At 36.3% G+C, this 16,238-nt stretch overlaps 1 protein-coding gene across 6 annotated transcripts in view; it reads left to right on the top strand.

Annotated features, from left to right (window-relative positions):
- The first annotated feature begins 1,225 nt into the window (after positions 1–1,225).
- LOC106060038 (carboxypeptidase D-like) overlaps positions 1,226–16,238 on the top strand; it is a 21,069-nt gene continuing 6,056 nt past the window's right edge. Inside the window, exons 1-7 of one of the 6 annotated variants that reach the window (XM_056008146.1) lie at positions 1,226–1,295; positions 9,424–9,673; positions 10,660–10,921; positions 11,625–11,812; positions 12,244–12,397; positions 13,167–13,309; positions 14,190–14,356. In XM_056008146.1, the coding sequence (XP_055864121.1) occupies positions 9,452–9,673; positions 10,660–10,921; positions 11,625–11,812; positions 12,244–12,397; positions 13,167–13,309; positions 14,190–14,356 (1,136 nt within the window). In that variant the 5' untranslated portion in view covers positions 1,226–1,295; positions 9,424–9,451. Of the gene's footprint in view, positions 1,296–6,860; positions 7,000–7,021; positions 7,250–7,272; positions 7,374–9,423; positions 9,674–10,659; positions 10,922–11,624; positions 11,813–12,243; positions 12,398–13,166; positions 13,310–14,189; positions 14,357–16,238 lie in introns of those variants that run through there. The other 5 variants (XM_056008147.1, XM_056008145.1, XM_056008148.1 and 2 more) reach the window with 5 other exon arrangements.

Genomic DNA, 16,238 nt, shown 5'->3' with positions numbered 1-16,238 from the left:
TTGTACAACTATTCATTATTAATAGTAACAAACACGGGAGACTCTTTAATAGGGTTGATGGCTACTCACCAGATTTGCAACACATTTATGCAAATGGTTTTAGATTTTTTGTGAAAAAATTTTTTTTTTTTAACATTTGTATTGCTAAGTTAAGAAAGTTCTGTCATACTAATCTCAACATTTACACATAAAAAAAAATTTACTTTCTTTTAAAGAGAAAAAATCTATTTAGTATGTATATAAGTTGGACATAATTTAAAACAACAATTAATAAGTAGATTTTCATATTATCGCGTGTGCTGCAGCAATGCACTATCGCCATAGAACACTTAACTAAAGGAATTTTTTATATTATTTTTTACGGAAATGTTTTTTTTTTCTTGAGGATTTCAATATGACAATGCCCCTTTACAAAACAATTAGATCAATTAGATATTCTAAGACATCAGTTAGGCCAGTTTGAAATCTAACTTCACATTCACTTTCACGTATCCTTTGGTCTACTGGACCGCTGGGGTACCACACAAGATCTGTCAACCTTCTTTCTCCCTTCTTCTATGTTATTTGTCTTTGATAGAATTTCATTTCGATGTTCTTTCTGAAAATATTGAAACCTGCCTTTTTGCCTGCCTGAGTGGACCACTTCGGGGGCCGATTCTGAGTTTGTGTTTCCACACAAACTGGCTTTGTAACCTTGTTTATATTGTGTATGTTTATTACCATCAATCGTCCTTGATCGTCTTCCCACTCATGTGTACGTAACAGTACTATTCTTTTCTTAAAGCGCTGTCTACTGTCCTGAGTACTTAAATGTGTCTGTTCAATGTTCTTGACCTAACCCTTATAGAATTACTAGATTCGATGACTTGATGCACACTCAGGGGAAACAATAACAATACACTTGAAAACAGTGATATACTATATAACACATGTGATGATATGAAATGATGTTTATTTAGAAATGGGGATGGTCGTCTTGTCTCTAAGTCCGTCTTTTTAACTAGCAGTTCCTTCACTATCCTTCTTGCTTCAAGCCCCTAGCCTGTGTACCTATCTGTGTACCCCAATTCTCACTGGCTGATCCGGGGGAGGGGCGGTAGGGGCGATAATATTATCAATAATACTGTTATAAATGCTTATAGGCCCTACACTATAAACAAGGACAATGGTGTAAAATGAACTGAAAAATATGTTTTCCTTCTGACACGAAACACGAGCAACGATACAATCTTTTACCAAATGTGAATATGACATTACAAAATTGTCTACAATTATACTTTGAATTATACTATAAGGTAATATGCGAGTTAGTGTAGACCTGCTCATAATAACGTTATTTTGTGTATATGCATAGAAATGTAAGGCTAGTCTGTTGTCGCTAGCCAGCAGAAGGCTTTTATAACACTTATTTCATGTATCAGGATAACCGATATAAAAGAACAAGATAGAAAATATGTCAGTTTGGTATTATTGACACTGATAAATTCACATGAGTGTTTGTGGTGTCTGTTTGGATCCCAAGCTTACTTGTACTAAGCGTAACACATTAAAATGAAATATGATTTATTGGCAGGAAGTGAGCAGGGATATAGTGGTCTTTCCCATTTGGGCCAGTCCACTACTGCTTCAGCTTTAATCAGGAAAACATAACTACAAGCTTTTTATCTCGGAATAGAAGAAGGAAATCCTACAAATATTAGATAGTCCCATTAACAACTATCTAATTGAGGATATATAGCAATAATCTAAAAAAAAAATAGAAGGAATAAATCAAATTAAATACGTAACATCCTAGGACACTAAAATTGATACTCAAGGAAGGTTATACACGAGACAGAAGCGTAACTAGCAATGTGTGGGTAGTGCGGCATCACGAAGAATCAAAATGTGAGGGGCATCAAGCTTTCATCCAGTATGTATAAACAAAAATTGGAAACTGAGCTCCCGATTGACTGCTTGTGAAAAGACCATGCAGCCAGATTTATAAAACATAAGTCCTATACATATACATGGAATGTTCTTTCACTCTCCTTGACCTTCTATCCATCCATCCATCCCAGTGGCGCTACAGCCCATGGAGGGCTCTGGCCTGCTTTAACACATCCTTCCATTCAGATCTCTCCTGGGCCTTTCGTCTCCACGCCCTAACCCCAAGCTGCTTCAGATCTGCTTCCACGTCATCTATCCATCGCATTCGGGGTCTGCCTTTGAGTCGCCTGCCTTTTGGTTTTTGCCTGTATACGATTTTCGCCCCTCTGTTGTCTGACATTCTTTCAAGGTGACCTGCCCAACGTAGTCTGTTCTTTTTTATTTCGTTCACTATTGGTGGGTCTTCATATAATTGATATAACTCATGGTTAGTGCGTGTCCTCCACCCTGTTTCATCCTGTATGGCACCATAGATTTTCCTAAGGATTTTTCTTTCCCAAGTGTTAAGTAAATTTTCAGATGTCTTTGTCAGTGTCCAGGTCTCACTTCCATACATTGCTGCTGGTCTTATTATAGTTTTGTATATTATTTTCTTGGTTTTACTTGAAATCATTTTGCTCTTAAGTAGATGGTGGGTGCTATAAAATGCCCTGTTGCCTGCTGCTATTCTTTCCTTTATTTCTGTTAGTAGGTCATTTTTGAAATTAATAGTACTTCCTAGATATTTGAAAGTTTGGACGTTTTCAAATTCGTGGTCTTTGATTGACCTTCTAGCTGGTTAGAAATTTTCTATGATAGTGTCACAAGTAAAAGTTTGAGAAACTCTGAATAACGAAATTCACGTTGTTTTGAAAAAAAAAGAAATAGGTTCCATGCAGTCCACTGCTGCAATGACTTTTACTTTCATTACAAAACTCAACGATCGCGGTGGCTGAGCGGTAAATCTTAGGCAATAGAAACAGATGGCATTGAAATTATCTGCTCTATAGACCACAAGATCTAAAAGAAGAGCTTAACTTTTGACAAAACTCCACAGCTATTACGATCAGAGACATAAATAGTGTTGGTGTCACCCGGTCCGTTTAGCCTATGTTCTATCACCACACTTTAAAATAAACGTAGAGAGGCTATCTGGCTTATATGAAGTCTTTTAATTTTAATTTTTTTGTATTTGTGTGTGTGTAAGACAACAGATCAAAATTATATTTATTAATATATTTTTGAAAAGTTTTATGCTTTCAATTTCCATCGATTTGTTATCTTTTTTTCGTTGAGATTTTCATACTTGGAGGCAAGACCATCAATATTAAACGCATTTGTTTATCCGGTTGACACAATGAGGAAATATTGATATGGGAGTATGTTAATATACTATATAAGAATATTTCTTCCCTTTTTCAACATCATTTGTGTCAATTTTTAGTTCATTCCCTTCTAGCACAAAGTAAATTTATTTTTTAGTTGACAGCAAACATCTTTTAATATGGCGTCCTTTACATAGTTTGTTTTGTCATTTATTTCAATTTCTCTCTCAATCTTCCTTTTTTTAATTTTTCGTTTTTTTTTTTTTTTATAAGGTGCCATTCTTCTTCTTCTTCTAACCAGCTTTTTGCTGCTGAGCTGTCAGCTCTTTTGCAGAATAAGGTGGCATTAAGTAGTTACATTTCTTCATATCGCTTTGTCTTTTGTTGCTTAAAGGGACGCAGAATGTATTTTTAAAAAAACGTGTAATCAAAGAGCAGATTACTCTAAATAACTTTTGTATGAAAATCCCTAAGTGTTGTTCCTTCAAATGTAATTAACAACTTTTTAGTTTAAATTTGAAAAAAAACAAAACAAACAGCAACAAATAAACTATAAAACAAAACACAGACTTGTAAGAGATATGGGAATTAGCCATTTTATCAGACGTCGCTTACTGTAAAATGTGAAGTTTTTATCTTTCCAAACCAAGAGTTCTACTTTAAAAACTTGGCCCCATTTAAATACTTATCTGTGGAGTCTAATAGATTAAAAAGCAGATCTCAACCTGTTCACAGTGCTCTAGAAAAGTTTGTTAAAAAGCAGTACAAAAAATGGCAATGTCTTCGTCTCCAAACATTAAGGATGAAACAGTGCTTCACATGACTACGCAAACCCAGTTGTGGCCTACATATTTTTCCGCATCTCATGCAGACAAAGCAGTTGTCCTCTGGTGGTCTATTTTAGTTCTCTTTCCACCTTCTGCGCCTGTCTTCAATAAGGGCTTTTCTTTGGGCCTCAAATGTGTTTCCCTTTCTGTGTTTCTTTTTCTTGTAGTCATCGACAATGTCATAAAAAATACATTAAATTCGGGCTCCCATGGCGTAAACCAAACCGAGTTGGATTTCGCAGACAACTTAGCATTACTTAGAAACACAATTAAATGTATACACGTGATGAAAGATAAAAACACTCTCAAACTTATGTATATTGGGTGCAGGTTACCCAGTACATCCATCAACATTGGTCATACACAGCTTGAACAAATAGAACTGTTAACCTAGTTAGGCAGTGCTATCTCAAGCGATGGAGATACATATCATGGTGTTGCATGTCAGAAAGCAGGAGCTGTCTCTCAAAAGTACGACCTATCTGAAGAAACTAATCAATTAGTATGGATATTAAAATTCACCTCCTCAATACAATCGACCACTACGCTTCGAGACGTGGAAGGCTGAAAAGAGGCTGAGCAGTGATGGCTGAGAAGGATCCTACGAATAACATACCGAGATAATGTTACCAATAGAGAAATATTTTCCTGCACAGGCATTCACCGTCTAATGGAAGAGGCGACTGAACGTCGATTGAGATTTGTGAAAGATATCATTAGACAAGACGAATCAAGTTTACCAAAGTCAACCTTAACATGAAAGCCGAAAAGAGGCACGCAAAAACATGGCCGTCTACGTCTAACATGGCGTCACACCTGTTTAAAAAAGTCCTGAATTTCTTGGGCACCAGCTGGGAAGTGGCTGTAAAAGTCGACGACTCATTTCTGAGGAGAGAGCTTGCAACCATATGCGTCGAAAGTCGCGCGAGGGGCTTAAAACTATGTGTTTCTCAACATTTTACAATTAAACATGTTACGTTTGCCACGCAACTGCTCAGATAAGATGTTTGAGGGAGCGCCTTAAGATAGCTTGTAGTTGTCCGGGTTTGGGACATGTTTATACTAGAATGTAAAAGACATTCGAGGCAGTATTTTTTTATTGTTAAAAGTTGCATTTTAGAAAAGTGCATTCTTCCCACTTAGGTGTCACCCCTGCTGGGTGTCACCCGGTGCGGCCTTCACCCCCCGCACTCCCCTAGTGACGCCACTGCCTTGGAGATATATATTTAAACATTGATACACCAAAGGATATCGATACATGTATGTATCGAACATATAATTATCGAAACATATATGTATCGAACATATAATTATCGATACATATTGTTATAACCCTGCCATGCGCACCGCCATCCAAGCTAGTGCAGAAGATGCTCGCTGTTAGAGACTAGACTGAGAAGTTGTGCACTGTTCTAGACTAGACTGAGAAGGTGCGCACTGTTCTAGACTAGACTTAGAAGGTGCGCACTATTCTAGACTAGACTGAGAAGGTGCGCACTATTCTAGACTAGACTGAGAAGGTGCGCACTGTTCTAGACTAGACTGAGAAGGATGTTGACAATAGAAGGAAAGAGAACAAGTTCCACCCAAGTCTAGAGCCGATGTGAAAAGACTGTGCTAAAGGCAGATGTTGTTTTATGTGCTTGTGATGTGCCGTGAATAAACATCGATGCCTCGTTGAGTTGCCTCTCTTAAGTTATTACAATATTAATATCGAAAATAAGTATCGATGAACTCCTTCACTCTATGGATCATTTCATGGGAATGAGATAAATGCCTGGGCATTAGCTGTGGTCAGAAAGATGTCGCCCACACATCAGTTCACTCCTCTTCAAACAGCTGATGTATCCAAAGGGGCGGGGTAAGTGCCGATACAGTTTGGGGTCAGTGTCGTTGAAGGTTTTGCCAGAGTGTAGCCCTGAGTGCTGCTAACGGCTTAAGGATCGCCGATTTCCTATTTTTTTCTCACGGTTGACCCTAGAAGCCTTTCCCATTATTGGGCAGGGCAAGGCAGCAAAGGTTTGAATTTAGAGTTTTTCTTCTCCTAAGTGTTAGCCAGCCCCTCATGCCCGTAACTTAATGATTTAGGCGCCAGTTATTCGCCTTCGCCCCTTCTCCTGTTATAGAAAACAGTTCCAATGTATCGAGGGCTAGCCATTGAGACTTTAGACTACAAGTCAGACTTCTTCTTACGGGCCAAAAAGGTTCTCCTTCTACCGGAATTAATGAGTCATTACGTTTTTTGTCTACCTCTTTCTCTTACTTCCTCGTGTCAGTTAAAGATGGATGATTGAATGTTCAACACGTTCAACCTGAAAAAGAGATAAATACACAAAGTACAATGTAACGATAAAAAATATGTTTAGATCAATCTCTCATACCTATTACTCACAATCCTTCTGTAACATCCTGGTTAAACGTACTTCAATGTAAAGGCCTACCGTCGATATTGATAAAACAGAATAGATGCATTTTGACATTCCAAAGCATGAGATAATGGCGTAATATTTAATATTTAATGTAAAAACAAATTTCGGATACTTATTTGGGGTCCCTTAAGTTGGGGCCCGGGGGGGGGGGAGGGGTAAATTTGTACCCCCTTCTCCACCCAAGTTACGCCACTGATCAAATGATAGATAGAATAATAGATAGATAGATAGATAGATAGATAGATAGATAGATAGATAGATAGATAGATAGATAGATTTGAAAAAAAATTATTTATTTATTTACGACTACGGTTAATGGAATATGTCTATGATTGTACACTGTAGCATAAAAAAAAATGCATACACTGTCCATTGTAAGTAAAGAAAAGTCCGGTGCTTATGGGAATGAACACCTGTTTACATTAAACATTTTGCTCGTTGACTGTTGGTAACGATTTTTGTCCCTTGAATCTCGATTACAACATCTGTGTCGTGTGGAAATCCGTCTATGTGAGTTGTATTTTATGTCTATTTACGTATGTATGATTGCCTGTGTGTGTGTGTTTGATCGTGTGCGTGATTGAGACAGGTAGTGGGCGAAAGAGACAATGGCCTATTTTCACTTGTAAACGTAATAATATGCTACATATCAGAACGTACGTGTGTCAGACCGAGGTAAGTTCACATTGAATTAGAGCTAGGGTTGAGATGACTGGCCCATACACGTGGAATCACGGTAAAAGTGTATTGTAGATCAAAGGCGAGCTCTGATAATACACTTTTTTTGTAAACTTGATTTCACGAATTAATCTCTTTTTAAATAGCAATTGATATTTTGTGAGATAACAAACTAGCGTGTAAATAGTGTAGAACCAGATATCAGAGTACAAATGTTTAAGTAGCACTCTCTTTTATTTTTGATATTAATAAATAATATAGAAAATTAGTTAAGGTCCTTTGAATGTTTCTTATTCTCTCCCTTACCTTCTTTTTATCTTAATGAGTTAACAGTTGTGTAGACTACTTTTTTTTTCCTTTTATAAAATCTATGGAGGAATCTGATGGTGGTCTATCATTTCTCATTCTTGTTATTTCTTGTTTTACATCAATTTTGCAAGGCGTCTTTCCAGTGAGCTTTGCAAAATCCAGTTCTTTAATTAACGGTCTTGCTTATAATTGTACAAGGGCATGTGGACTTCTACACAAAACAGAGCGAGCAAAATGTTCATTAACGTCTTTTTATTTATTCAACTTTTGACTGAATACAAAGAAACATATGAGTCCAGTGCGGTAGATCCAACTAAAGTCGTATTAAAAAATGTAAGGAAAATTTAATTTTGAGATCATTATATTAAAAAAAAAATATAACGGACAACCAGAGGCTTACAATGTGATTAGGTAGTGATTTTTTCTTGAAGATATATAATAAATTATCAAATAATCAAATTTCTAGGAAAATCACCAGAGCCGTTTTCGAAATACAGGTCCAACTTCAAATTCCACCAGCCACTTATTAAGAGTTTAGAAACTATTGGAAACTAGTAGTATTATTTGTAATAAAAAGGGGAGGGGTCAGTTCTACTAAGGCACTTTCCTACACTTCCAATAAAATTGAACATTCTATAAGACATGTAATTTGTAAAAATTAATTTAAAAATCTTGGCAAGTTGCTGACTTCCGTACCGTGTGACTAACATTCTTCCCATTCCACTATGACTCAAGTGCCCATTAGTATTAGTCTGCACACCATCACCTGCAATCTAAACACTGCAGCGTAATTTTGAAACTCTTTGAACGCTATCAACTTAATGACATTCTGACTCCTATTGATTTAAACTGACAATAAAAGCCTATTACAGTTTGGCATAGCACCGTGACAACGGTGGCAATCGTAAGTAAACAGCTACATCCTTACTCCTGCTGTTTTCTCCCTTTATCTGCATTAGTATTCCTATACCTTATGACTTTTTATCCTTTTCAATTAAAGACTTTGAACCAGCGGTTCTAAATATGCATGACTAAATGCATGACGTGTAGGGCGTAATCATCTTCTTTTTTGAAGTAACGTCTGTCGTCTGTATTATATAAGTTGAAATTGAATATGATTGGATCTATTATTGCTTTTGCGAGATACAGATAAGTTTCTTACTTGCTTTAGATAAGGTGTGTCTAAAAGAGGACATATTAAAGTAGTGTAATATTCGTTTGACAACAACATGTAACAATTAATAATAAATAGTAATTATTTTTAAATTACTGGTGTTCCTTCAAAAAACGATATCCATGCATTGACCTAGTCGTATAGGTTAATTAGATGTTTAAACCCGTTTGTTTTACTTAATATTCAGGCAACCAGATTAATGCTCTTTAAACAAAAATACGAATATGACCTAGCATTTGAAATAAGAAATATACATTAATCTTACATTTACATTATATTCATTGTATTTTATTTGGTTGTATTTATAAATTTCAATATAGTGTTATATGTGTAATTGCAAATTAACATTTGTCTTCTGGTTGGTGAATTTACAGATGGTATAGCTCTAGTTAAATGAGAATATTCTTTTATTGTAAACCAATCAGCTTTCTTTCTTTGAGTCTGTACTATTTTCGATATTCTGAGTTGTCTATATTACTATATATTAAATTGGTTTTAATTTTTTTTTATGTTAAAAAAAGTAATAACAACATACATTGGAATTTAAAAAAAGCCTTTTTTTTAATACATTTAATCAACGTACTACACAGAGATGATTTTATAAGCTATTCAAAGTGCAAACTTTTCCTCAACTCTATGCAAACTATGAGAAGCGCTGCTTTGATTAGCTAACAGTTCTCTAATCCTTTTCTCTTTTTTTTTTCTTTCCTATGACACCCTTTGAAAGAAAAATCTCATACCTATATAAATACGTTGTATTCTTTATACTGTAGTTGAAAGGTTACTGTGGTGACGTAGAAGATGTCTACCTACGCCATGATCGGCACTCTTGTGTTTCTCCTTTCAATGTGGAGTAGTGTGCGGTCCGCTACCTTGGTCAATTTCGAGTCGCCAATGGACCGCTATCACTCTTACACTGAACTGCAGGCATTCCTGGGCCAACTGGCTAAGGACTATCCTAATCTGGCCAGGGTGTATGACGTTGGGACATCCGTGGAAGGAAGAAAATTGACCGTTATACAGGTACTGATCAGGTTTGGATTTAATCTCCTGTACTTAAGACAATTTAGCTATAGACTAGTGGTTGAGAGTGTGATCAATGATATTCGAACAGATCAGACCTGGCCACTGAATCAGTCAACATCTATTCTTTGACAACATTCACAATATTTACGGTTTATTTAATAGAACTTAAAAGTGACGTAGTTTGAGGATCAAAGAATACGCAGGGAGACATGCAAGAAAATAACCATTAAACTTTTATTAGTTCACACATACTATATAATATAAACAGACACTTTGGTTTCTTAGAATACAATATTCCACTTAATAAAATTAAATTCAATAAAAAAATAATAATCATTTTACTAGAACCACATTTTCTAACCGACAGACCGAAATTGTCAATTTTTACCATTAATCTTTTATCAAAGAATTTTCTTCGGGAAGATTTCTGATTGGCTCGTAATAGTTATGGGCTATCTTCTTTAGCATTCGGATATTTTAGAGCTAATCCAATAGGGGTTTTAAGGAGACATCTCTTGCAATATTTGCAAATATAATCCTTACGTCATTATAAATATTGTGTGAATTTTTTTGTATAATATTTTTATTACCATATTTATAGTTCTTACCTCAACTGTGGCTGAGTGTAAAGCGTTTGGCTTCTGAACCGGGTGTCCCAGGCTTGAATCATGGTGAAGACTGGGATTTTAAAATGTGGAATCTTTGGGAGCCTCTGAGTCCACCCAGCTAAGATGGTACCTGACATTAGTCGGGGAAAAAATAAAAGCAGTTGGACGTTGTGCTGGCCGCATTATACCTTCGTTAACCTTGGGCCACAGAAACAGATGACATTTACATCATCTGCCCCATAGATCTCGAGGTCTGAATGGGGAACTTTACTTCTCTTTTTTACCTCACGGTGGTAGGGAATTAAAAATTAGAAAGGACTTTAACAAAAGTTTTCTTTATATCTGTGTGAATTACATTTGTTTAGTTTTCTATAGATCTCTGACAGAGTCCGGGAACGGGAAATCGGTGAACCCAAATTCAAACTGGTCGGCAACATGCACGGGAATGAAGCTGTCGGTCGAGAGCTTCTGCTGCACCTTGCGAAGTACCTTCTAGAGAACTACGGCAGGGATTCTAGAGTGACCAATCTGGTGGACAGTACAGACATTCACCTGATGCCCAGCATGAACCCTGATGGTTTTGAAATTGCCCAAGAAGGAGATTGTACTGGGCTCACAGGAAGAGCCAACAAAAACAGTAAATTTTTCTTCTTAGTTTTTTTTTATTGGCACATGTGGATATTGATGGGTGTACCTAGATTTTGTGGATTATTACAATATTTCTTAGAACAGCGTATTAATTATATAACATTAGCACACAAAAAAAGCAATAACGACGAACAAAAGGATTCCAAAAATTAATATTTAAATATAGTTTAGATCCCGAAGTATCTATAGTATAGATTTTCTATTTTTGAAAACAACACATAGTTAATAATAGATTATCTTCAATCAAAAATAAAAAGCTGTTTTGACCTTTTGTCTCTTGAATCGTTTGGAATTCAATGGACGACCAGTAGGAGTCCACAGCCAGTGACTTAACGACCAGTTTAAGTGAGGGTTTCATTGCGTTTGAACCCATAAATTGTGACTAAGAGCCTTTGGTGATGAGTCTGATGACTCTTTGCACTTTTGTAAATGCAGATTTTACACTACTTGCATTGGAGTGTCTTTTGGTAAATGTACAGACTATTCGCTATTTTTTTTTTTGTTCCACACTGAATTCATCTTATGTGGGAGGGGGGGAGGGGGAAGGTCTACCAACATATTTTTTAACCTGATCCCACGGATACCATACTAGGCCTCTAACTCAGTGAGTGGTGTTACTGTACTGAACTCATGTATAAAACTCATGTTTCAGTATTCAAGATTAATGAGATTAAACATTATTTCCATTGCAGACGTGGATTTGAACCGCAACTTTCCAGATCAATTCTGGCCTACGGGAAATGTACAGAAAGAGACACTAGCAGTCATGAACTGGATTACCAATGCCATGCCTAATTTTGTTTTATCCGCTAACCTACACGGAGGATCTTTGGTGGCTAATTATCCTTATGATGATCACCAGTACAAGGATATATCTGCGGTAAAAAAAAAGTTGATACTATATTTTTTCTTAATAAAAACATTATCAAAGTAAATAGGTCTACAATTGAAAATATTTAGAAGCATAGCCTGTAAAAGTTTATGCAAAAAGATAATAAAGGGGGGATCACAAAATCGTAGATGGTTCCTGTAAGTCTTACAGTAAATCAACCACACCAGGTAGCAAAAAAAATGTAAAAGTCATAGCAATAGCAATACTGAACAATTCAACGAATAATAGCACCACATGTGTTGATAATGAGATGCCGAATAAACTCATCATAGACATGGACTAGGACCTCTTCCAGTCAGAACACGCGCTAGAGTTCGAAGAGCCTTCGGCTCAACTCTTTAGACAATCAAACGTTATTATCAAATCCCACATACTTTGGTTCAATGAACATCGTTATTGACTCTCATATTTTTGTCCAGGGTGTTTACAGTGCAAGTCCTGATGACGCAACGTTTAAGGCTTTAGCCAAGTCTTACTCCTATTCTCACCCCACTATGCACTACGGCAGACAGTGTAATGGTGACAATTTCCTTGACGGAATCACTAACGGCGCCAACTGGTACACAGTTGCAGGTAATTTCTAAAACATAGCTACTTCTATTGTGGGGGGAGGCGCGCGTTGTTAAGCGCTTGGATTCCGAACTTGGGGTCCTGGGTTCGAATCTAGATGAATACTGGGAGTTGAAGCCTTGGATTTAGAACTTCAGGATTTTTAAGGCGACCCTGAGTCCACCCAACTCTAATGGGAACCTGACTTTAGTTGGGGAAAGTAAAAATGATTTGTCCTTGGGCTGACCATATGACACCCTGCTTGTTAACATTTGGCCAAACAAACTGATGACCTTAACATCATCTGCCCTGTAGACCGCATGGTCTAAAATGGGAACTTTACTTATATGAAAATTTCGAAATTGTTTAAGACATTCATCCAGACTCCGTTGGTCTAAACCTTGATATTATTCGCCCATTGTCTCAGTGTCCACCTTTCTTCCTTTTAAATATCACTAAGACGCTGTGACTGAGCGGTAAAGCGTTTTTCTTTTAAGGACTCAATACTCAAGTGCCAAATAATACATCAATATCGATTTCTTTCGATTGCTCCTACTGACATCTGTTAGTTATGGATCCGAGCAGGAACTCCAATATGTAAACAATATAATCTTCTCACCATAAAAAAAGAACAGCATTATAAGAAAGAGAAAAAAGTCAATTACAAGTAACTAAAGCGAAGAATAGAAAGATCGGAATCTATTTAGGATTATTGGCTAGAATCTATTTGGGACTTGAGTATTGAATTTCTTCGATACAATGACCTAGACTTCTGTGATTTAAATTCTGGCAGGTGGAATGCAAGACTTCAATTATTTGAAAAGCAACACATTTGAGATCACGCTGGAAGTCTCGTGCTGTAAATATCCAAACAAAAATCAGCTTCCAAATTTCTGGAAAGAAAACAAAGAGGCCTTGCTGAATTATATGGAACAAGTAAGTAAGATTACAATGGGAACAAGTAAGTAAGACTACATAAGTAAACCGAAGTTGAGTTTCATTCTTTGACTTACGTTTTCAATTATATTCTATTAAATTGGTGATATTTTCTAAATTTAAAAACACGACAGAAATCTAATTTTGTCATTGTCACGTGATATCTAGCTTGCCTTGTGAGGTGACTTTGACAGAGGGCAAGACCAAAGCTCTATACTCGGTCATTTGTCATCATTTATGTATCCAAAATAATACAAGTCCAGCAACCTATATTTCTAGCGACACAATAAAATAATCTTGATCAGTGAATCTTGCCTAACCAAGTAAAGAAACCTTTCCTTGCTTGGCATTCTTGATGAGCACTTAGGCGAATGTTTGTCTGCCTTTTTTTTCGTTTGAGTCTTTTTCCACACAGAATTGAATTCCAAAGTAAATAATTTTAAGATTCAAAATCTTAACTAAAAATAATGCAAATTCTAAATTTAAGGCGAATGATTAACAATTCCAGAAGCAAAGGAATAGTAAATGATAATAGTTATTATATTCCCAATTGTAATATCATCCGAAGTTCATGTTAAAACTGACCTTACACACAGACATCCTCGTGACCCTAAACTTTCCTAGGAAGATTCTTGTTGCCTGTCTGTGGGTGGTAATTTCTCAGTTGACACCTAAAAAGAGTACTATGACTTGTATTTCTTTTTTGATCCGTGCAGTGCTAGGAAATTTGGAATACGTTTTAAATAATAATAAAAATTATTATTATTATTACTATTATAAACAGTCATAGTTTAGGCATTCTATTCATTACATATTTAGGCAAATGTCATATTTTATTCCGTGTCACTAATAGAAATGTGTTTGTCTCATTTTAATACAGACACACATCGGGGTGAAAGGTATAGTCAAAACTGCATCAGGTAGCCCAGTGGCTAACGCTTCTGTTAAAGTGAGTGGCATAAATCACGTGGTTCGAACCTCAGACCAGGGAGAATACTGGAGATTACTAACACCTGGAAACTATCAAATCACTTTTACTGCTCCTGGGTAACATTCCATCTTTTATTTTGCTCTTTTTAATGCATATATATATATATATATACGGTATGAATCTCAGAATGATGAATAGTTTAATGAAAAAAAATCTGAAACACGACAACATTCTTATTTTTGTATACTTAACTCTTTCTCTCCTAATGTACGATACCAACGCTGATTTGAACTCATTAATATATAATAATTAGGGAGCGAAAGAGTTAACTACTTTGGACGCCCTGCTTTGTGATTACATGCAGTTGATTTATGGGTACCTAGAAAGGAATGGGTTCAGAAAGAGACACCTAGACAACTCTGACAAAGGACGCAGGACACACATCTGAGGCCTACATTAAAAAAAACAAAGTCCTTGCCAAAGAAAGGCGCTAACGGCAAAAAGCGTAATTAATGGACCTCTGGTGGACGACGACCCTGTATCAGGGTAGCTTAGTATGCAGCTCACAACTTGGTCTGTGTAGTCACGTGATATACAGTCATCGAAGCCTACAGACTCGAAAATGATGTTAACTCTTATTACTTCTATAAATAACTGCTATAGCATTGGATTGAGACTTTTTTTTTTTCAAAACAAGAAGACGAAATTAAAATATGCGAATTCTAGTATAGACATCTTCTCATAGAAATCATGATTAATTTTAAACACAGTACAAGGTTCACACTGTTTATCTTTCAATTTAACAACCTACGGATTACAGCTGAGCAATGAAATAAAGAAACACAGAAAAAAAAAATGGCAAGATGCAATGTCGGTTAAAGGTAACCTAAAGAATTTTACAGTAAATACAATGTCAAGGATGCTTTGCGTTTGCCAAACTAAATGTTACGTGCGCATGTTAATGTAAATGTGAAATGGTGCGAATGCGTGTTGAACGGAGAGGAGAAAAGAAAATGGAGAAAATAGAAACGAAATAGTGTTCTAGTGTTCATGAGAATTAAAAGGAGTTCTAAGCGATGACGTTGTTGTTTTAGTGTTAATGTACTGTTTAAAGAGTCTCATGCTAGAAAGGAACGTAACAAGTGGCGCCCAACGTAAAGGTAAAACCTACGTAGTCCTTTATACACAGTTGATCTCCTGTCAACAGATAGTAGAGATATCATATTATATAGTCTAGATCTAGCGATAGGATACTATTCAATTTGATTAATAGTAATAGAAAATGGCGGACAAGGCTGAGGTAGCAGCGTTGAAAGAAGAGGGAAGGTTGTTAGAGCTTGAAGGGGCAGAACTAAGAAAATACGTACAAGAAAGGTTGATGGAGAGGGAGAGATTAGCAATGGAAAGAGAAAAAGAAAAGGAGAGATTAGCAATGGAAAGAGAAAAAGAAAAGGAGAGATTAGACATGGAGGACAAAAGAGAAAGAGAAAAAGAAAAGGAAAGATTAGACAAGGAGGACAAAAGAGAAAGAGAAAAGATAGCCATTGAAAGGGAAAAGAAAAACGAATTAGTTGCCATTGAAAGAGAGAGATTGGCGTTCGAAAAAGAGACGGCCGAGAAAAAGTTAAAAACAACCCAAGAAAAAGAGAGTGATAAAAGAAAAGGGGAAACTACAGGGAACAAACTAGCAAAGTATAAAGGTGCAATATTCGAAGAAGCTAAAATGGACATAGACATTTTTTTGAAGAAATTTGAAATTGAAATGAGGGAACTGGAATACCCCGAAGACAAATGGTCATTCTTATTATCGAAGTCATTCGTAGCAGAGGTTCCATCGAAGATATGCATGAACCAGAGCAGCTATAGCGTGGTGAAAGAACAATTACTACGAACGTACGGAAAAACAGAGGCGTACTACCGTGAACAATTTGTTAACTGTGCGATAGAAACAAATGATGACCCACAGACATTCCTGGACAGAATGACCAGTAGTTTTGA

This window comes from Biomphalaria glabrata, chromosome 13 (genome assembly GCF_947242115.1).
Source record: "Biomphalaria glabrata chromosome 13, xgBioGlab47.1, whole genome shotgun sequence".
Lineage (NCBI taxonomy): Eukaryota > Metazoa > Mollusca > Gastropoda > Planorbidae > Biomphalaria > Biomphalaria glabrata.
Note: the sequence above shows the minus strand (reverse complement) of the source record. Positions and strands in the feature narration are given on the sequence as shown.